This window comes from Cygnus atratus, chromosome 9 (assembly GCF_013377495.2).
Source record: "Cygnus atratus isolate AKBS03 ecotype Queensland, Australia chromosome 9, CAtr_DNAZoo_HiC_assembly, whole genome shotgun sequence".
Taxonomy (NCBI): domain Eukaryota; kingdom Metazoa; phylum Chordata; class Aves; order Anseriformes; family Anatidae; genus Cygnus; species Cygnus atratus.
Genome location: NC_066370.1, coordinates 17686574 through 17708111, shown reverse-complemented (window position 1 = coordinate 17708111; position 21538 = coordinate 17686574). Strand labels below are relative to the sequence as shown.

At 44.2% G+C, this 21538-nt stretch overlaps 2 protein-coding genes across 2 annotated transcripts in view; one reads left to right on the top strand and one right to left on the bottom strand.

Annotated features, from left to right (window-relative positions):
• Positions 1-21538, bottom strand: part of MCF2L2 (MCF.2 cell line derived transforming sequence-like 2) — a 139657-nt gene that overhangs the window by 114835 nt on the left and 3284 nt on the right. Inside the window, exons 2-3 of the mRNA XM_050712472.1 lie at positions 8560-8643; positions 458-572 (exon numbers count right to left, since the gene is read on the bottom strand). Coding sequence (XP_050568429.1) covers positions 458-572; positions 8560-8643 — 199 coding nt within the window. The remainder of the gene's footprint in view (positions 1-457; positions 573-8559; positions 8644-21538) is intronic.
• Positions 1-21538, top strand: part of B3GNT5 (UDP-GlcNAc:betaGal beta-1,3-N-acetylglucosaminyltransferase 5) — a 77551-nt gene that overhangs the window by 54023 nt on the left and 1990 nt on the right. The window lies entirely within an intron of this gene.

Here is a 21538-nt window from a genome sequence, read left to right as displayed (position 1 = left end):
ACAAAGACAAAATTAACAAAATACATTTCCACTAAGATTAGGTATTAATAACTGTTCAAGCAAAGCTAGTCTGTCCAGTCAGAGCTTGGTGTGCTTCTTGGGAAGTGTTAGAAATAGATGCAACTCTCCACTTGTTATATCCAGTGCCCCTGAGAGTTATCACAAATAGTCCGTCTTAGCTCCCTTTTGATCTGCTCCCTTTACTGTCACTCTTCAGATCTACACACCTCTCCCATCTAGTTAAAACCCTGAAAACCTGTCCCGTGTGAAGCTTTCTTCTTCTTTCCCATGCAAATGATGCAAGTGGTACCTTGGGCTCTCTACACATAAGAAAGTTTCATACCAACTGGATGGATGCAGAATCACTGGTACATCTAGGTAGCACCGCTAAAAGCAGTGAGCCACTGAGGAAGCAAGGGTCTGATGGAAATAAACAGACATTTATACTTAGGCTCACCTGGGAATGCTGGTTAGATATGTGACCACGTTCAGAAAATCCTCATCGGGTATGTCACTGAATCCTGCAAATTCTGGGAAGGTAATAATGGGTGCTCCATCCTTCCCTCTTCCTCCTGCGAAAGAAAGGTTGTAAATAGATTAGAGGCTGGTTTTATACCTTGGGACAGACCGGTCAATATTCAGTTGAATGGGAAACACTGGTATATCCCTCGTTGAAAAGCATACATAACCTGTATACATGGGATAAAGGAGCTCTACAATCATCTGGAAGTGTTCAACGCCAGGGTGGATGGGGCTTTGGGCAACCTGGTCTGGTGGAAGTTCTCCTTGCCTATGGCAGAGGGGTTGCCACTAGACGATCTTTAAGGTCCTTTCCAACCCAAACCATTCTATGATCCTATGATCTTCCCATTTCATGTTCTAACTCGCTGTAGCTTCATTACCCCAATGCACTGAATTGATTTCAAATTCTGAACAGAGCCATGGCCTCCACATTGGCCTGGGATGAAGGCAAATGGTGTCTGGCACATTGACCTCGGGGCACTCCAGCTACGCTACCTGCCAGCAGCAGTGATGTGCAACATGCTGTCAGGCCAATCTAGTCAGACTTCCCCCTGGCCCAGACCGTTTGCTGTAGCCTAGAGACCAGGAACTCGGGCCAGCACCCAGTCAGGATAGTTTGTTACAGATACTTAGTGACATCTTCTGGACGTGAGCAGCAACAGCCAGGAACACAAACGGGATGCTTGGCTGCTCTGTCTCTTCTTGCAGTGTTCAGTGCACTACCAGGTATTTAATACATGGTTCCTGGGCACCACGCTTTCCCATTCACGTATTTCAGAAACGTGAAGACACTCTTTACATGTGGGAGATGTAGCTACCTGGACTATTCTGGGTTAAAGCAGCAATATTTGCCTCTGGAGGATGAGATAAAGATTTCCCTAGATGTTCTCCTCTAAGCACCTGATAGTTTACCTGCAGTCATAGTCAAGATTTGTCTAATCTACAAGTTTCACATGGCACTTCTCATCCTTTGTTTCCCTTTTATCTTCTCTTTCTGTTACATCCACATTCATGTATGTGTTCCTCTTCCTCCGGCCGCTTTTCGCTGAATTAGATAAGGCAGGCTGATGAGGCACTGTAAGTATGTGGGTGTGTATGTTTGTCACAGGATCCCCTATCAGAAGCCATCCAAGGAATGGATGCAGGCAGACAGGAAGCTGCCTTCTTCCCTTCACCCCTGGCAAGAAACCTAGCAGAACACATAGGAGCAGCTTCAGACTGAGCATTTGACTAAAAGGCTGGATTAACAGCTCTCGGGCTCCTCCTCATTCCCTGAGATGGAGGCAGAACTTATGCTACCACTAAAACAGAAGAATGCTCAAAAGGTTCTTGAATACAGAAATCTTGTGTTTCAAATAAAGATAAGAAACTCACAGTTCCTGCAATACTATGAAATCAGGGTGAAGTTTGGTGTAGATTTGTGAAGCAAAATTGTTAAATATAATGACAGGGAGAAAAAACGAATGCCCGAAGTGTTGGGTGGAAAGTAATAATGCATATGTTAGGAACTTGTTCATGTCCATATCTGAACCTGTAGCGGTAGTTGGGTTACAAGGGAAAAAAAATCCATGTCCAGTTATCCACATATCCATCTGTTTAGCAAAGTAACAAGAGTGGATGTTAAGGTATAGAGCGGAAGCTACTTATATACCCAGGGTGTCTAGAAAGCTCTCTCCTCTTTACAAGAGCAGTTCCATGCATCTACATGTTAATGCCATTTTTTTTTCCCTGATACTAAACCAAAATTTGCTGCAGTATGCAAATTTCTGCAGAATGTGAACTGACAAGCTGCAGCCCCATCTCTTCCCCTGGGCCATCACCCTTACCTTCTAGGGAGTTGTCACAAGATTTCTTCCAATCCTTGAAATACTTTGACTGGCTCCTCAATGCCTTGGCAGGGCAGAGGGCACAAACTAAAAACCAAGAGGGACAGCCTTCAGTCAGTTCCACAGACATTAGGTCGAAGTGCACGGAATTTCACCCCAAAGACTCTCTGTATAGTCACTGACCCTGCTGGGATTGTGCCTGAAGCCCATGCTCCCGGGCATCACTAGTGGGGGGGGGGGGGGGGGGGGGGGGAAGGACTATTTGCTGACCAGAAAATTTTACAATTCATTCTAAGTAAGGCAGACATGGACAGAACAAGCTCCAACAGCTCCAGTGAAGGACAAAAGAAAAGAAAAGAAAAAAAAAATTCAAACAAGGTTAAAAAAAACCAGACATTATAAGTAGAAAGTAAAGGCAGGAGGAGGGAGACTGAAAAGGAGTGCTGAGCAGAGTGAGACATGAACAAGGAACAAAGCTGAGGAGAGTTACATTATGGCTAGCCAGGGCACGTCCGCTCTATTCAGCGGTGTCTGTGCACCAAGATAAGGGGGCCAAGGACTGCCAGGAGCAAAGTTGCTTGATGGAAAGCCAAAGCAACGAGAGGCACAAGCTGAGCTAAAGGGCTGCATGGGGAGGAGAGAGGTATAATGACTTGAGTTCAGTGCAGTCTAGAGGAGAAAGAAAGATATGCTGAAAGAGAGAGATCATGAGCCTAGCCAGGCCCGGCAGCTGTCTTCACGCAACGCACAGGCCTCTGCCTCGCCGGCTTGCAGCTCCTCCAGGCTCCGTTAGATGCCACCCTGCAGCACTCTTCGAGCTCTCAGCCACCTCCAGCACCTTCTGGCAGCCCCAAACGCTGGCTCCAGGCCAGGGAAAGAGCAGCTGGTGGCAGTGGCTCTTGCAAGCAGCAGCCATCAGAGTTGGAGGCTCAGCTGGCAGGAACGGGCGGCTCGGGGCTATCCTCCAGCTGCGCTCACACCAGGCTCGCTTCTGACCCTGCCTCGGGGCAGCCAGGCCATCCTCTGGCAGCTGCCCACGGGGCACTGCTGCTCACACAGTGACACCCAGGCTGCTGTCACAGCTAGCCTGAGCTTTGCCTGCACAGGAAACTCGCCCAGATTTCGTCTGCCATCTCCTGACGCAGAGCTGAGCTCCCCGCCCAGCCTCCGCAAACACAATGCGATGCCACCCATCAGCTCCAGCAGTTTCCTACTAGAGGTCCAGCTCCTTTCTGTTTTCATCCTCTGCAGACAGCCAGCATCCTGCCTCACATCCAGCCTAAATTCATCGTATTAAAGGTCCGTGTTGGTCCCTATTCCCAGTCCACTGTTGCTTGGGGAAGGGCATGCTGATTGTAAGCCTTGACGTGCTATCTGAGGTAGGTTGTCAGTAAGCAGTTAACTCCCATTCCGGGTCATACAGAAGTGTGTGAAACCCAACAACTTAGAGCACTTGAGGCAGACAACATCAGCAGGAGCTGGAAAAGCAAGAGGCAGAGCTGCCTGGAAAAAGGCAAGGATGAAGTGGAAAAGATTACAGTCTGCTTGACCTCCTGCCAGGTTTGCCACTCAAAAAACCAGCACCCCTTCTCTCCTCTTCCAGAGCACTTTCCTTATTTTCCAACCCAGCTTCTTGCTCAGCTTTTCCTCTTCTCTTGTGGCCTAAGGGCAAAGGGACAGCAAGAGCCCAGGTGACAGGACAGAAGTACACAGTGAATGTGGAAGGGAAAGAAAAGCAGGAGAGATGGCACAAACAGCTTCGGGGAGTGCAGGGCATGGCAATAGGACCTTGGCTCACTCTCGTGTGTGCCAGTTCCCCAGAGCCCAGGGGCACAACAAAGGAACAACTACTAGGTGCTATCAGATATATTTCATGTTCTTAAGACAAATTAATTTATCACAGGACACAGTGACAGATCTTCCAGCTGCCAGTACAGCCTGGCTAGCTGTTACGAACAGGGCCAGAATTCAGCCGTGGCCATAAAACAGGTGAAGCGTTTCAGGGGAACGCTTATTCAAGGGAATGTGCATGACGGTTAATGCGATACTGTAGCAGAGAAAGTTTAATTTTGCTTTGCAGTGTGAAGGGTGTGATTGACAAATGAGGTGTGAGGGCTGCATTCTGAGAGTTCACACAGCTGGAGACGCATGTTGGTATGACTGATGTAAAAGCAACAAGCAATTACAACTGCAGGCCAAATTCCTGGCCACAGTTGGGATCCTAGGAAGTCAACCACTCCCCATTCTAATCCACCTATGCTTCCTGCCCAAGCACCAAACAGAGCCATGGTTTAGATGCTGAGGTGCTGCATTCAAGTCCCACTCACATCAAGCAGCCCTTTTTGTAACACGAGCAGCTAGACTTGTAAAATAATATCTAACCAGATATTAGCAAATATGCTGAATCCTTTGGGAAAACAAAACCAGGCTATCAGCAGAAGTTCCAGAAGTTTGTCTGCAATTTTATAGCGCACACCTTGCCGCCTGCCCCAGACACCAACTCATCAGACAGTATTGGTAAGTTTTCTTTCAAATTTTGCTGACGTGCAGGCAAACTGCTTGTGTCTGCCCACATACAGAGAGCTCCCTTAGTCATAGCAAGCCAAGCACAGTTCATCTTGTGGGTCAGACAGATGAAGGGTTCGGTCATACCTTGGCTGAAGTTTCTCTGCCTTGGTTAGGTTTTGCTTTTTCCATGCTCTGGAATAGCTTTTATTTTGTTTCTCCATGATGATTAAGGGCTATGAATGTTGAACTTCTTATTAAAGTTGAATCACACATCCTGGACTTAGGTTTTTCCACAATCTCCAAATTGTCCTTTCAGCAGGGTCAGGCCAGGTTTTCCAAAAGGCTCAGTTCAAGCAGGAAGCAGATGGCCAAATGCCCTCCAGGCTTCAGAAATTAAATAAGCTGGCTTCACAGTCAGTTACCATTTTCAGATATAGTCTCCAATGCACTGAAGTGCATTGACTTAGGAAGAGCAGAACAAAAAGAAAATGAATCTCTGCTAACACACTTCGTGATGGTTTGTCTAATAAATTCGTGATTTAGTAACAGGATCTTTTATTGCTGCATCTGGCAGATTGGGTTCTTTGACAGAGTAATTAGAGATAAGAACAGGTTGTGAAGGTGCAGATAAAAAGAGAGAAGGCAGGAGCAGTTCCAAAAGCAGGCTGGTACAGTGGGTTATTAGTCTATCAGTGGGACAGGAACAGTATTTTACCAGTGTCTCTTCATTCTTCAGTAAAAACTGGTTCATGTTAGAATAGGCAGCTTCTCAGTACTACCTATCCTTGTAATCTAGTTCTCTTAACAGCTACAGGAAACACAAACATAGCTGTGTATGTGTGCAAAGCACTCCTGTGTTGTCACAGCTGTAATCCCATAATTAGGAGCTCAGTTGTCAGGGAAAGGAAAGAGGCAGCGGTGGTTTCAAAACTAGAATTTAACCACAAAAGCCAGCATTCCCACTAGATCTCGCAAGCTAAGCAAGGTTACATCAGCGCACAGAAAGGAGATGACGAAAGTAAACTGCACGATTAAGGACCTCATCACATTGCACTTCAGCCTTTTCCATGACCACAGCAGTCCAGGGAAGCCTTGGGAGCGTTTCCCTATTATTGGCATGAACAGTACAGTCTTGGTTAGTTGGGTAGCTAGAGAACCATGATATGCAGGAGGCTGCCAGTGTCTAATTCATCATAACTAGACCGTGTCAAACACTAAACTTACTAGCTGGCTACGTAATTCTCATCAGGTGGTCCTGAGACTACAAGACAGTCAGATCCTCTTCGGAGAAGTTTTAGCACAGCAATAGTAAAGCGTTTCTAGTGAGTCATGTCCAGAGAAAACAAAGAGCCTCTGGTTTCAATTGTTCTACTCTTTTCTGCTTTACTGCACAGAAATATCATGATTGCATTACCCCTGGCCACAGATGATAGCTGTTAAGAAAAAGCTGATATCAACCAAAAGTACTTTTTTTTTATATATATATAAATAAAAAGTAAAAAAAAAAAAAGTCTGCAAAGCAATTTGAGTTTTTCTCATTATCACTGGACAAATGGATCTGGGGTCTCCAGGACTGAACAGGAGAGCTCAACAGCATCAGAAGCTGTGCAGTAGCGCAAACCAGACTGTCATTGCTAACACACACAGAGCTCTGCATGTGCGTGCATGGCAGAGGTGTCTAGCTGCTCTCTCAAGGCTGCAGCCTATAAAGTGAAAGAAATCTAACTAGTATAAAACAGAACATTTTTACAAAGCTGTTCTGAAAAACATATGATCCGTCAGGCCAAAGCAGTCTACAGATTTGAGTGTCTTACTGGCTGCTGTGATGAGGCTAAGGAGCAGAGGGTTTTTGTCAGACAGCAGTGACTGAGCTGGAATGTGACAGCATGGAAAACCAGGAAAAAGGCTAAGTTTCAGGAGATTTTCAGTTACCAAGTAAGCAAGCACTGAGGCACCAAAATATCTGTGGTTGCTTGTGCACAATGAAAAGCAGCAGAGCTACGTGCTAGATATAGCTTTTACTACTAGTCTTAAAAGCTGCAAACCAGGACCAGGTTGCTCAAAGCCCCATCCAGCCTGGCCTTAAGCTCTTCCAGGGATGGGGCATCCACAGCTTCTCTGGAAAACCTGTTCCAGTGCCTCAACACCTTCATAGTATAGAATTTCTTCCTAATAGCTAATCTAAAGCTACACTTTTTCAGTTTAGAACCATCACCTCTCATCTTATCACCACACTCTCTGCCAAGGAGTCTGTCCCCAGCTTTCCTGTAGATACCCTTTAGGTACTGAAATGTCACTATGAGGTGTCCCCGAAGCCTTCTCTCTTCACCAGGCCGAACAACCTCAACTCTCTCAGCCCGTTTGCATAGGAGAAGTGCTCCAGCCCTCCAACCATCTTCATGGACCTCCTCTGGACTTGTTGTAATACACCCATGTCCTTCTTGTGCTGAGAGCCAAAAAGTTGCTCTTGCTAGTGAAGACTGAAGCAAAAAAGTCATTGAATACCCAAAAGGAGTTGAGCAGTGATTAGAATTCCCTGTTTCCTTCCTTGTATTTAGAATATTTTAAAAGTCTGTTAGCACTAACAAAAGGCATTAGAGAACTGCTTCACTCATGCTATACCCTAAGTGAGAACTGGTTTCAAATTTGACAACAGGCCCCAGATTAGGGGATTGTCATCTCCCACTCAGTCATTTTTGCAGCTAAGCAACTAGCACAAAGGGGAAGGGGCTCCCAGCTTTTCCTGACAAGCCAAAAGAGGACACTGCAACATTACTCCATAAAAATTGTCTTAGGATAGATGCTATATTAGCATTTCTTTGTTACCCTGCACTGAACACAATGGTAGAATGCATACTTTAAAAGACAAAGATGGAGCAAGGATTGGGCCTGCTGAGCTGAGCATTTGCAGAGCCAGGTCTATGTACTCTGCACTGCGCATCCAGTGTTCCTGTCCACCAAGTAGAGGAGGGACAGGCTGGAGGGCCATACCTTACTATGACCATCTAAGTGTTTTGTGCAAATTAATGATACCTCACTGCGTGTCTATAGGGAAGATGGAAAGAAAATTCTTAGTTTCCTTATTTGCAAAACAGACAGAAAGAGACAAAAGATGTTGCCAGAGACCACAAAGTCTACAGCAGAAACCATTTTAGGACAAGGATTTCTCTTCTGCAGGAGGCAAAATATGTTAAATAATTTGGCAAATATTTCAGTATCAACTATTTCTTTGGAGCAGGAACTGCGTCACTTTGTGCAATTGCAAACTTCAGGCAAACAAAGGAATATGGTATAATCAAATCTTTAAAAGATTAGAACCTTACACTCTAGAAATGAATCATTTCTAAAACAAAGGCAAATGAGGAAGAGGGGGGAGGTCATGAATAACTCCCTGATAAACCAGAACTTTTCCCACAAACAACAAGCTTGGACTTTGTGGAAATATATGTACTGAAAGCTTTATTTAATTTCTTACCTTTGTGGAGAACACAGAAAATTAACTCGCCTTAAGAAAAACAAGCACAGCAAGCTGGCACTTATCAGTTCCATGCACTGTGAGGGTCAGATTATAACGGCCCTTTTCACTGGCAATATAAAAATGCTTTTGCAACTGCTGTGCAGAGCTGAAGAGTGACCGTCAGCGCAACAGATTCCAGCACATTTCCAAGAGAATCCCAGAATGTAATTACTAGAAAATTCTTACCTGACAAGATAGCAAACTGCCTGTGAAGCTGTTCTATTATATCCACTGCAACCAGCGGTCGTATCTCCTGCTGCATGATTTCATCTGTGTAATGAAAGCAGAAATCTTCAATGAGTTAATAAAACCTTAATAACAATTTTTACACCCTTCAAGAACCCAGCAAAACAAAGATGACACTCAAATGAAAATAGCCTGGCTTGATCATTGGTGCAGATATGATCTGACTCTCATGGATAAGTTTACGATACTTACAGTCCCATCTTCAGCCTACTTACTTTTCTATTGCCATTTGATTTCACAGAGCATTTCATAAACCAGGTCCAATAGACTTGCCGGAGTTCATCACAGATTTGCTCAAGCTGACACTGCCCCTTACTAATTCATGTTCCGTATTAAGCTACTGAATTTGGGCCACCATGTAAAGCAGCTTTTCAGTCTTTCAAACAGTAAAGTCTATTTCAGACACAGAACCACGTTCCACTCCGAACTCCCTGGTCTCTTCTTAAGGACTTTGTGTAACCAACCAACCCAGAACGGTTTCCTTTGCTGATGCTTTTTCCGCTACCAGCGAGTATACGGTAAAAGGAGGAAATAAGAGGCTGTGAAGCTTTCTTCACATGAAAACAAAGCCTGTTCTTTTTAAGTAAGCACTAACAAGTTAAAAATATCTTGACAAGCAGCTGGAGAAAAATATTGACAATATTTGCACATGTGTAGATTCTGTGTGATCTATACAGTATCCAGCAAGTATAATCTGCATTGAGCTAATTTGATGTCTCTCAGTAACAGGTACTTACTGGAACAGGTAACTCTTCTCCCTGCTGTTCAGCACTGTCTAGACAAGCAACATTTTTTACTCAGGAATAGCTGCTATCTTAACTGGCAGGATCCAGGTTTATGTTGCAATAGTATCTATTACAATTGGGCCTTTAGCCACTCTACCGCTACAGACAACAGCCAGTCCTGGCTTTGTAGAGCTGCCTCTGTACTAAGCTCTGTCTGAACCACCCAGGCAACAGGTGGAAGGAAGGAAGAAGGACGCAGATGGATCAGAGAGCAGACTAAAGGCAAATTGCTGCTGTATTTAAGCATCAAGATCTTCACTGATGTCAATACGAAGCATGCACTGAAATACTTTGGCGCACCTGGTTTAAAATACACTGTCCAGAAAGAGATATGGAGGTCAGAGAGGCTCGAAATTGCTTCTCCTGCATCCTACTCTGTTGCCCAAAATACTGTCTCTATCCTACTTTCAGATATCCATTCTGATCCTTTCCAGAACTAGGAATTTAGTTTAAAATTACATACAGCTTGGATTTTTGTGTCCATTCCCTAATTCTTTAGACTCATTCAACTTTCAAACATTTCACTAATGTCAAGACAGTAACTGGAGAGGAAGTGTCATTGCCTTCTCCTAGGCGGAGAGTGAGACCACATGAAGAGAAGCAGCATAGATGTGGGGTGATACACTAAACAAGGAAGTAATTGAAAGCAATAGGAAAAAAAATCTCAAGGGGGTGGATTCTACAAGTCATCTCTGAGAACTAAAGAGGGGAAAAGTCAGACTGAAATGAGTTATATTTTTAATTTGTTATCCTCATTTCCATCCTGTTTATGCAGCTTATTGTCAGCTTTTCCGGTTCTTACAGGTGGCTAAGAGCGACTGGAGGAGCAGGGTAATGAATCACAGTTAATGGGCTTGATTTTAGTAGTGTTCAGAGCTTCTCAAAGGAAAGCCCACTGAGCAGGAAGGGATAGATTTATTATCTATATGGTAGATATAGATATACCAGCCAACAGCCATAAAAGCACTCCATCTTTTGAGAAAACTGAAACAGGCAAAGCAAACAAAAATAACAGTAACTTATTAAGTTTTTCCTCTTTTTTTTTTTTTTTTTTTTTTTTTTTTTTTTTTACTCTGCTGTTTCCCCCACAGGTCCTACTCCGGACATGCTTGGAGTTTAAGGAAAGGCAAAACAAAACCCTTAAATATACAAGGTTATTTATTACAAAGTTATTTATTACAAAGCCAAGAACACTACAAGCCAGATTTCTCCACTAGCTGCTTAAGAACAGCATGATGATGGCTGTGTTTAGAGTCAGATAAATACTACATCCGAGGAACCCCTAACAAAAAGGGCCTATAATGTATGAATGCAGTTCTCAAGAGGTACTGACAAGTGTCTCCAGATCTTTGGTCAAAGACCTCTATTATCCTTTGCGCGGTCTACTTGAAATGCTCCTGAATCACTGCAGTAGTAATAGAACCGTCTTTGTCAAAATGCAGGTTGGCAGCAAGATGGAGGCAGACAAGAAGAGGGGTGTTAAGACTAAATACCAAAAAAATATGAAGTAGGAAAAGAAAATTAAAACTAAATATTTTAATTTTAAATATTTAAAGTATGGGCCCTCAGAACTGAGATACCCTGGAGCATCCGCTGAAGAAACCACTGTTGATTTCAGCATCTGGAAAATGCAAAGATATTGTGAAAACCGTGAAGCCCAACAGGTAGACAGGTGCACTCAGGTTTGGGTGGCCAAGGCTGAGCTTGTACCAAGCAGTAGCATAAACGTAGCAAAGATTTCTACAGTGGCTGAGGCCATCACAAGGAGGCCCAACAGAAGGGAAAAATGAACTAGAAAACATGCTGCCATCTCCAGCCTCTCTCAGACTTGCTTATTGCTCCAGGGTAAGACAGCCTGCCAGCCAGCAGTTTGCTGTTGATGTTTGCCAATACGAAGCCATCACTGATATCAAACAGTCGAGAAGAACAGATTTTCCCCCCTTCATATAGCTGCTGTAGTAGCTTGCTTTAAAAATAGTTAATTTCTGGTTTCTAAAGATCCTTTTTCTACCACAAGAAATTTGTGGTGTAAGGGTAAGATGAGGTAATAGAAACAAGAACTGCAGAGTGGCAGTCAGGCCTCTTCAAATCCCCTGACTGGGCAAGACTTTCTCCAGCAAGCCACGTGGGATTTCCTGTAAAACCCGCACTCTGTACAAGACTTTCAGATGACGAGAAAGGTATAAGATAGATTTGGTGACTAGGAGTTAGCGCAGAGTTAGCGATCAAGTCTGAGTCCTTGGAAACACATGATTACCTGGGGCTGATAAAGAAAGTTTTTCATCTTTGACTGAAAGAAAAACATGGAAAAAAAATCTTAAATGATCCTACAGGTCTGGTTTTGTTTTAAAGCCAAGACATTTTGCCTGGCATTAGTGAGCATTAAGCAGTTCATCTCTTCCACTAGACTTTATCCCAGGAGGCCCTGTAGCCTTTCTGGCCCACATACTGCAAGCCACACGCACACAAGATGTGGTGTTCAGCCTCTCAGGCAGAAGCAACGTGCCATTTTCTTATGTGATATAAACCACAGCTGAGAAAAGCCTGCTTTACCAGCTCGCTATCAGCATGCCAGCCTAAGAGCTGCAGCTTCTTGGGCTGCTTCAGAAAAGCTTATTGGCACATTTTAATTCATTACACAGGGGCCCAAAAGTCGATGGGAAAGCTTAAGGAAGCCGAAAAGTCACAGGAATTTGACAACAATTGTCTTGCTTCATTGTACCTTGCTAATATCCACAGAAGAAATTTACCAACCCCTGTTCGCTCCAGAGCAGTCCTGTCCTCTGCCAAAAACGCACATAGCCATGAAGCTGCACATCATCTCAATAGCCACGAAGCTGCACATCATCTCAAGGCGTACACCAGCCAAGGGGCTGGAGCACGGTTCTCTAGGCTGCCTTTTCGAGCATTTCCTAGCTTCTGTCTGGTTACTCCTGAGGTCTTCACTTTTTTTTTTTATTGACAAGGCAGCCACACTTAGCTTCTCAAATTTAAAAAAGAATAAAGTTGAATTGATCAAACAGTATTCTGTGGAACAATGCCAGTCCCCTACACAGGTCACCAAAGCTGAATCTTTACACATACCACGCAGAACTTCATTACTGGAGCTAATTGAATTTGCCAGGACAATTAATATATGAATAAGGATGTGATACTAGAGGGGAAAAAAATGAAACAAGTCAGTTTATCAACTCTTGGTGCTCCTCTTAAGCTGCTATATGTTCAGTTCCTAGCAGAGATCATTCAAATGTTTGCATGCGAGACCAGTTTCCTTGCAGCAGCATTAGGCCTTGCATTGTTGTTTCCCAAGCGTTTCTACCAAGGGGGGAGAAAAAGAAAAGCAATTGCTATAGTCACGTCTGACAGCTTCTCCTCCCTTCCTGATCTCAAGAGAGGCTAGCGGCAATTGTGCTATCCAGTTTTTCAGAGGAAAGCCATTCAGTTATGCTCATAATTCTTCACTGTGCAGTGAAACATGCTTGGGTTTCCCCCGACACACGCTTTCTATTTTGCTTCTCGTCACAGCTGTATTCATTCCTGCAGGTCTCTGGTGCACAGCACACAGATTGCCGCCTTCAGAGCTATGCCAACAGCAGCTGATTAAAAGCTCCAATGAATATAATCTTGTCCCCTCCTCTCGGAGCAGAAACTAGTTTATATGCTAATGGCAACTAATGGTTTCCAGCAGCGTTGGTGAGGTGACCTGCTGGAGTGAAAGATTGGATTGCGCCAAGCAGATTGACACAGCAGTGCCTACTGCTCCATGAAAGACAACCCAAGGCAAGCAGCCATAGCAGGACACTGGGGTTTCTTTGTTTTTAGCGACTGAATGCTGCAACTGCCTGGCCTTCTGTTGGAAAAGGAGGGGGTTTCTTCAATCCCCCATCTGAAGTCACTAATCTTGGAATAATGGGTTACAAATTTCCAGAGCACAGTTCATCTCTTCCTAATGACAGCCTAATTATGCAATTCACATTTATATCATGCTGTGGGAGAAGGCGAGATGGAAGACAGCTGGGAGTGAATTTAAATCTCTGCAAAATTGGTGGAGTACATCAGCTTACTCCTACTTTGTACAAGCTCAGTCAAGGATGACCCTCACAGTATTAAATCAAAACTGCGGATTTGGGAAAAAAATCAGATTGCTGTTACGATGGGAAAAGTGCCAGGTAGAATTAAGCATAAGGCCAGAGATTTCATTTGAAGAGCATTAAAGAACATCTAATGTCAGGCATTCTCATTCTTCTTTAAAATTACCAAAAGACATCACAAATCCAGAGTCTGAAAGCTGTGAAGTACCTACAGTTCAAACACCCAAGTTCTGTGTCTTCTGGCCATGAACAAAAACCCAGTTAGCAAAGTGTGTATCAGAGCTAAGGTAGACTTCAAGAATTAAACATAAAAAGGAGACAGTCAAATTTGCATGTCATCAATGAAAAGGTTTAAGTAGGCTAAAGGGTTTTAAAAATACTCTATCCAACCAGAATTTTCAGTGCAAGCCTTTAAGTAAAGTGTTTCCCTTCCTGAAGGCCAAAAAGCACTTTTAGGTTGTTACATCAGAGAAAGAAGCTTTTGGTTTTGGTTTCCTTTTTTTTTTTTTTTTTAAATTCCATTTATTTCCCTTCCTCACTATGTGTGCCCTTTGTTTACTTTTTGATAGTTTGTTTACTCTTCCAGCCTGAAGAGAGAAACAGCAAGATCGGTTCCTGGTGCAAGCTGGCCACACGTGCTACGGATTGCTTGCTCTAGGAGGAACTAAAAACCCAGCTATCAACAGAAGGGAAATCCCATCCTTTCTCTTATCCTTCTACAGTATTACAGACAGGCAGGCATCAAGGAGGTAAGGATACTGTGGAGAATTAAAATTCCCACGTATTTGCAGGTCAACATTGTCACAATGTAAAAGGGAAATTTCCAGTTTATCCTCAGAGAACAGCTGTTAGCAAACTGCAAGGACTTTAAGGACTTGCTTGCAGTGCTTTTCCAGTCACAAGGAGTCCAGCACGCTCCTTTACATCGGAAATACAAGTGAACCATAGTTATTTTGCATCCAAACCTGAACTCCCCCCAGGATCAGAGGCTTTAGATCCAGGCTTTCCGGTTGTTGCCAGGTCAGCAGACCCCTCAGGCACACGCTTAAGGCAAAGTTACGTCCCTGTGCAGCTGCACTGAAACTGGAGGAAACGTACACATACTTAGAGGTCTGTTTTGTTAAATGTTTAAATGTGTAATTATCTAAAATGACAGAGTAGAGGCAGGAAGTTCAGATACAGAATTAGAATCTGAGCCCAGGGAATCCCAAGACTTGGAAGCAGTGAATTTGACAGTTCTCAATCAGGAGAATTTATGGCTTAAAAATCACTTATTCACTTGAGTCAAATTGGCGAGCAGGCTCAGGAACCCAGGCAGGATGGGTCCCTGCTGCTACCATATGCGGTTCTGTTGCTGCTAACGTGCACCCTCCGGGGTTTATTTCAGCTTTCTAAGCCAACTTTAAAAAATGTTGGTATAGACTTCCCTGGGGGAAGAAACTGATTTTGCCACATTTTCCAGTTAACCACTTCTTGAAAAACAATCTTTTGATGTTCATGTTTGGCTGTTTGGTGTGCACAGAGTGTCACCCTTCAAGGATTTCTACAGTTATTTAGTGCCAGCACGCATCATGCATTTATGCACACATCTATGAATGCTTGGTCAATGATCACCATAAAAGCTAAATTTTAAAAACTAACACAAAATTTCTAAAGCATACACTATCATTGTTTATTTTAGGCGACTTCATATCCCATCCTGTTCTGAAGGTACTTGATATAACATTGCTGCAAAATCATGAGATACTAGTGATTAATAAATCTCATACACCATTGACTATCCATAATCAGCATAGAAAAAAGAAACACCATTCCACATCATTTGCACAGCAAAATAATTGTTTTGAAATAGATGTTACCTGTTTTCACAGAACACCAAGGATATCATATAGAAGTTATATTCTGCTCCCCAGAAAACAAACTTCCCTGATTAAAAGACATTCAAGGCCAAGGTCTAATCTCGGTAACGCCTTCACGGACTGAATCCAGATTTACAGCAGCACAACCCAGCACCTTGTCTACTCCCTCAGCTGTAAACACTTCTTGATTGTTTCTAAATTTTGCCAGAGAAAAGTTAATTCATCGTCTTCCCAAAAAATGCATGCTTCACAGCAACACTGGATTGCTGGAACACAAGTTCCTGGTCCGAGAACAGAATTCAATAAAAGACGGTCTCGCATTTCCACACTGTCCTGTGAAAATCCATCACAAATAACAAAAAACACATGTGGCAAACTGCAAAGTTAAATACATTTACTATAATACTTTGACACTAAGCTAATCAAGAGATAGCAGACTGGATAGCAGACTTCATTCCTTCCTCCCCAGAGCGTGCCAGCAGACAGTTTCACAGCTGCAACCTTACCTAAAAAAATGCTAGTCACTGGCTCAACTCTGAACTATTGCATCCAGCAAAATCATTTCAGAGACTATCCACATAATTAGTTTAATGAGGGACCACTCGGCTCAGGAGCTGAAGGATTGTTCTCTTGCTCGCTCCTGAAGAGAGGCCAGTTAGCTCAAAAACATTTCCCTGGTTACTGCCATCGGAGATAAACAGTGAGCCATAGCAGCCTTCGCTACTGCCAGCAGCACTCTGAGCGTGTATCTGAGTAATGGGACAAACAGTGCTCACAGCCAGACTGTCTGGCTGAAGAGACCCAGCCACCCCTCCAGCAGCCTTCTCCAAGCTGTCACCACCATCTCAGTTCAGATGCCCATTAGAAAAAGCAATAGAAACGCTTCAAAGAGCGATGTCTCCCCCTCAGAGGGGCCCATACACACTCACGAGCACGTGCCCTCCCTTGCGTCCCAGGCTGGCTTCTCCGGCGTCCTGCTGTGGCAATGAGTTCATAGAAGGCAGCGGGGAGGGATGGAGAGAGGCAGCCTTCTGGGGAAGCAGTCCTGGATCTAAACAGCGGTGCACCAAAGAGCTGACGCTCTCCTGGAGGAGACTGCACAAATTGCTTAGTAACTGCTCCAACGCAAATCGCAGCGCAGACCTCTGACACACGCCGTACCCAAGCTTTAACCCTCCTCAAGGTACAGCTGGCTTCTTCCCTCCCAGATCTGAGCTCTCCACTCAGATCCTCGGACGCTTTGGAGGCATTCACAGCTTAGCACAGACAAATAAAGGTGCATCCCTACAGAGACAGAACAAATTCACTCGCCTAGGCTAAGGCACGGAAAGCGCTCTCATTAAAATAACTTTAAATACTAGAGTGTTCAGGGCCAAGGGAAACCAACAGCGTGGCTGTGAATAGCTATCTCGGAGGACTATCCCAGAGGCACACCCACACACCAGTGTAGTACTGCTATTTAAAGACGAAGGAAAAGACTGTACAAAACCTATCGACTCAGTTGGAAACACAAAGCTAGCACTGGGGCAGGGGAGTAAGCAGTTCTAAACAACCAGATCAACAAATACTTCAGGACACAAGGTTGCACAGTGCCTGAAGAAAACATGCTGGTGTGACAATGGTAACGTGGCGCTGACCTGTCTGAAGCAGCACTGGCTCATGGCTTTAGCAACAGATTTATCGATAAAGTTGTCCCTGTGCCACCACCCACCCAGCAGCTCAGTAACTTCAGATGCAGGTCACTTCACCCGGAGTGCAGCAGAACAGCTGTCACCCAGGAAGCACGATGCAGTAGTAACTTGTTTCTTCTATAAACCCTGCTGTCAGCCCGGCTCGGAAGAGACGAGTGTCATTCATTTTACTGATATGGAAACTGAGGCACAGGGAGAGGGATCCAGGTCACTCTTGGTTTTCCTTACTTGCAAAACGAACAGCAGGCCAAATTTGTCTGACTGGTTAGGCTACAGTCAGGCTACTAGAACGGATCTCCACCTTGAGGATAACATACCCAGGGTTTCCATCATTCCCCTATCAGCCAACCAACAAGTTATTGCAATGATTATGGCACAGCATGACAACACTAACCGGATTTTGTACGGAGTTACAGAAAAATGCCAGATCAATGCAGAGCATCACCACGCTAGGGTACTAGACACGCACAAGAGCTTAAGACAGCTGCAGCGTTACAGCCAGACTTGGCAGATAAAGGTAAACGAGGAGAGCAGCAAGATGCATCGCTTGTTTTTACATTGCGCTTTCCTTCCGCAGCCTCTCCTAAACTGCGTGCTAAACAAACGGATTTACCAGCTGCAGCACATACCTAATACTACTCTGCTGCCCACACTGATACAAACGTTCTCACGTAACTGATATACGATCAGGCTGTCTCCCACTCCAGATGTGTTTTGCTCTCAGGAGGGGACGCTGTGGGTGGGAGATTCAGCACAGCGAACCGACAAGAACCAAACTGCAGCCCCAGACCCAGCTCCTCTCCAGCAGCGCCCCAAACCAGGCTGGGTCCGCGCAGCCAAGGTCTGGTGTCAGGCACTGCCCTCTCCCGGGCAGCAGCCGTAAGCTGCCTGCAGAGGCTCCTCTCCTCCAGGAGCAGAGGTAGGTGAAGCTCCTAAGGGTTGTGGACAAGTATCAGGTCTATGGAAGCGGCCGATAAGCGTGCCAGGTCATTAGGCTCAGAAAAGTGTTTTAGTCCTGGCTGGAGAGCTGCTGCAGACGAAGTGGCAGACCCAGCTGGGGAGTCAGAAGGCTAAATGCTACTTGGCAGGCGAACATAAATTGATAACCTCACGAAGGACTCCAGAGAGATGGAGAGGAATGAACTCACCTGAAAAGGGGCACCAAGGAATTCCCCACTGAATCTATAGGCATGCTCAAAAGAGAGTTTATCAGGAAACATTTTCAGTTTCTTTAATTCAAATTACAAGTATTGGGTATCTTTCATTTGCATAACCAGTAAAGGTGTACATCTAAGATGTTTTTGCCATGCTCAGAAGGCTTAGTCCTGCCTATTTCAGTAGAATAGCATCTTGTCCCACCAACATATGGAACAGAGTACTACTTACTGATGTTTCAATTTTGTGTTACTGGTAAACATCTGCAATACCAACAGATTTTTTTTTTTTAATTCAAGGACCTGATCCTTTGATTTCATTACGCTGTCTGAGCATCTGACCCCACATGTCCATGCGTTCACACCTGCAGGTGTGGCACTCTGAAAGCATGACAAGGACTGGCTCATACTCTAGTGTCTCTAACTCAGAGTCTCTTTCCAGATTCTTCACTGTAGGACCAGAAGGGACCACTAGGTTCATTGTGTTTGACTTGTTGAACACACAAGAAGTTCACAGAAATTGGATTAAACCAGCATTTTAGAAAGCTCTTTAATCTTATGTTAAAGACTCCAAGCAACTGCAAAGCCACTGCCTCCCCTGCAGCTGGCCTAACACAAAGAAATTGGCTTGTGTTTCAAAGCTCTCACTTTAACTTCCAACCCATTGACTTCCCTATTTTTGATTTAAAAAAATTATAGTTCCCACCACTTTCATCTTTTCACTGGCAGATCTCCCTTTCTGAGCCCAGCAGGAAAGTCAACATGCACAGGTTGAAAGCACAATATTATAGGTATCCCATTCCTTCACCTCTTCCCATGTCACCTCTGCTCTACCCATTGCTAGCAGATGATTACCTTAATTCACAGCATTTCATAATCAGATCTTCAGTCATACAGACCTTTGCTCCTTAAAGTATGCTGCTGTGGGGGCTCTCTATCGAGGTGGTGATGGGAGTTTAGACAAAGACTGAACTTTGCAATCCTCAGTTTAATAACTTAGACAAGAACAAGATCTGAATATGAATCAGGTGCAGCCTCTGTGCAGAACAGAATTGCTGAGACATCCTGGCTTAGAAAAAAAAGGTGAAAAAAGTGTTTGGTCAATATTTCTTGTCTGCTGCAGAAGCCTGGACGATTTTTTGCCCTTGAGAAATGGAATGAGCCACTAGGATCAAAACTGTGGAACAAGACACCTGGCACAGTCCAAGTATTTATAGATAGGAAGCTAGGCTGATACAGCAAAGCTTTATTTATCATTCTTTCCTACTGGAGCACCAGCAGTTCTGTTAGACAGTATCCCGGGAGGAAGGGAGGCAAGTCCACGACTAAGAAAGCTCATTGGGCAGGCTAATCAACAGAAAGATTCAGATAATAAAGCAGCAACTGAATTCATACACAAGATGAACATATCACAGCAGAACTGGGTCTTTCAGTGGCACTTGAAGTGTCCAATTTCATCCAGATCTGCCAATGAGCTCCACCGGCAGAACCAGGATCAAAACCCTGCACAGACTGACCTCCCTGTGTATTCAGCACCATTTTTCCCTAAAGTCTTCTTCCCAGACAACTTAGACTACAATTCAGGCAGTAGGAAAAAAGCAAACTAAGCTATCATCTTGTGGTAATAAGCCCTGCGAGTTAACAAAACATTACCAATTACAGCTATCTGTCTATCCATGTTTAATGCTTTTCCATTTTACCGAGTTATTTCTTGTTCTGGTATCCTGGGAGGAACAGAAACGTAAGTACCCAGAAGGCCTCTACTGTAACTTGCCTTCTGAGAATTTGTTCTCTTGATCTTCTCCGTAGCACTTGTCTCTCAAAACTTTTAAAATGGAAATTAAGCTCTGCCTTCCCTATTTTCATTACCATTTTCTGGACTTTTTTTTTTTTGATTAGGTAAGCAGCATTCAGTGTTGCTCAACAGCAGCAAAGCAAGATGCATATCATGCTTTGAAGAAATGAAGAGACACAAGCATCTAAGATAAGAATATTTGTTATAAAAACCTCTGTGGAAAACAGAATATTTTATTTTAGTTATTTCCTTTGCATTGAGAACCAGACAAAAAAAATATCCCAGGTTCCCTATAGCATTTTACATGAGAGGAAAATAGATATTGAATACAAATAAAACAAGAAAAATTCTGAGCAGTGCACAGGGAGGCACTGTGACTGGATCTCAATGGGTTTTGAAATACCTTCCACTGCAGATTTCTGTCTTCACATGATACAGTCCCTTTCCTCAGTAACTAGTGCCTTTGTGAGAGGGCCAGCCACGTGGGAAAGGAAGGTGTTCCTCATTTATTTCACCACTGAAGGCAAAGGTGCTTCAAGAAGTACGAGAAATTTCGGCCTGGCCTCATTCAGATGGGATTTCCTTCTGTAGAAAGCACTAAAGACATTTTCTGCCTTTAAATCCTTAACTGCTCTAAACCCATTTCAAATACGTCAGTCTTCATGAACAGATAGACCTGAAGGATTGCTTTTCATTTCCAGCAGTAATTGAGACACAGCAGTGGGACAGAGCAAGCGACAGAGCAAGCACCCATGATTGCTGGGCAGTCAGAACTGCAGCATTCCTGTGTCCTAGGGTAGAACAAAATCAGAAATCCAACGTTAGTGCAAGAGAGAGCTTCTCAAATTACTGACAGAGGATCTTGTCTGGTTTTGCAACATCTGCAAAGTCCTGAATAGCCTCCATGAACTACATACTCCTTGGTGTCTGCAGATTCGCTACCCTGTTTTATGCAGTCACCAGCCTTGAGCACAAAGACATTCATTTAGTCAGTTAAAAATGTAGCCTGCAGCCTCAAGCTCCACAGCACGCAGAAACAATGCTCACCCGTCCACGTCAAGCCCATTAGCTATGAGGTCCCTTGTGAGATACTGGAGGACTTGAGCATTGACAACAAGGCAGGCTACTAGGGGCATCTGGGGACAGAGGGGACCATTTTGGCAGGAGGGGTCCTAAAGCATAAGAGACGTTAATCAGCAGCTGGGTGACATGAAAAGCCATGTCACTGCTGAAAAGACACGAGACGCTGTCCAAGAGTGATGTATTTCATGCCAAGGAGCTATATGCTTCACTTTCAGTTTCAAGATGTCTAGCATGGAACTGAGAGCACTACAAGGAGGATCGGCTCTGGACTGCCACATTTCTTCCCTGGCTTTCTGGGGTCCGCTTCCTCTTGGTTTTCAGGGATCACACCTGTGAACTGCTGCTCCCAGAGTCTCAGGGTCACATACCGGTGCCCAAAATACTTGAGGATCAGATGCCAGAGGGGCCTTCAGATCCTGTAGGCCAGCTCATAGAGCAAGAACCTTCCTCTGCCTGTTGTG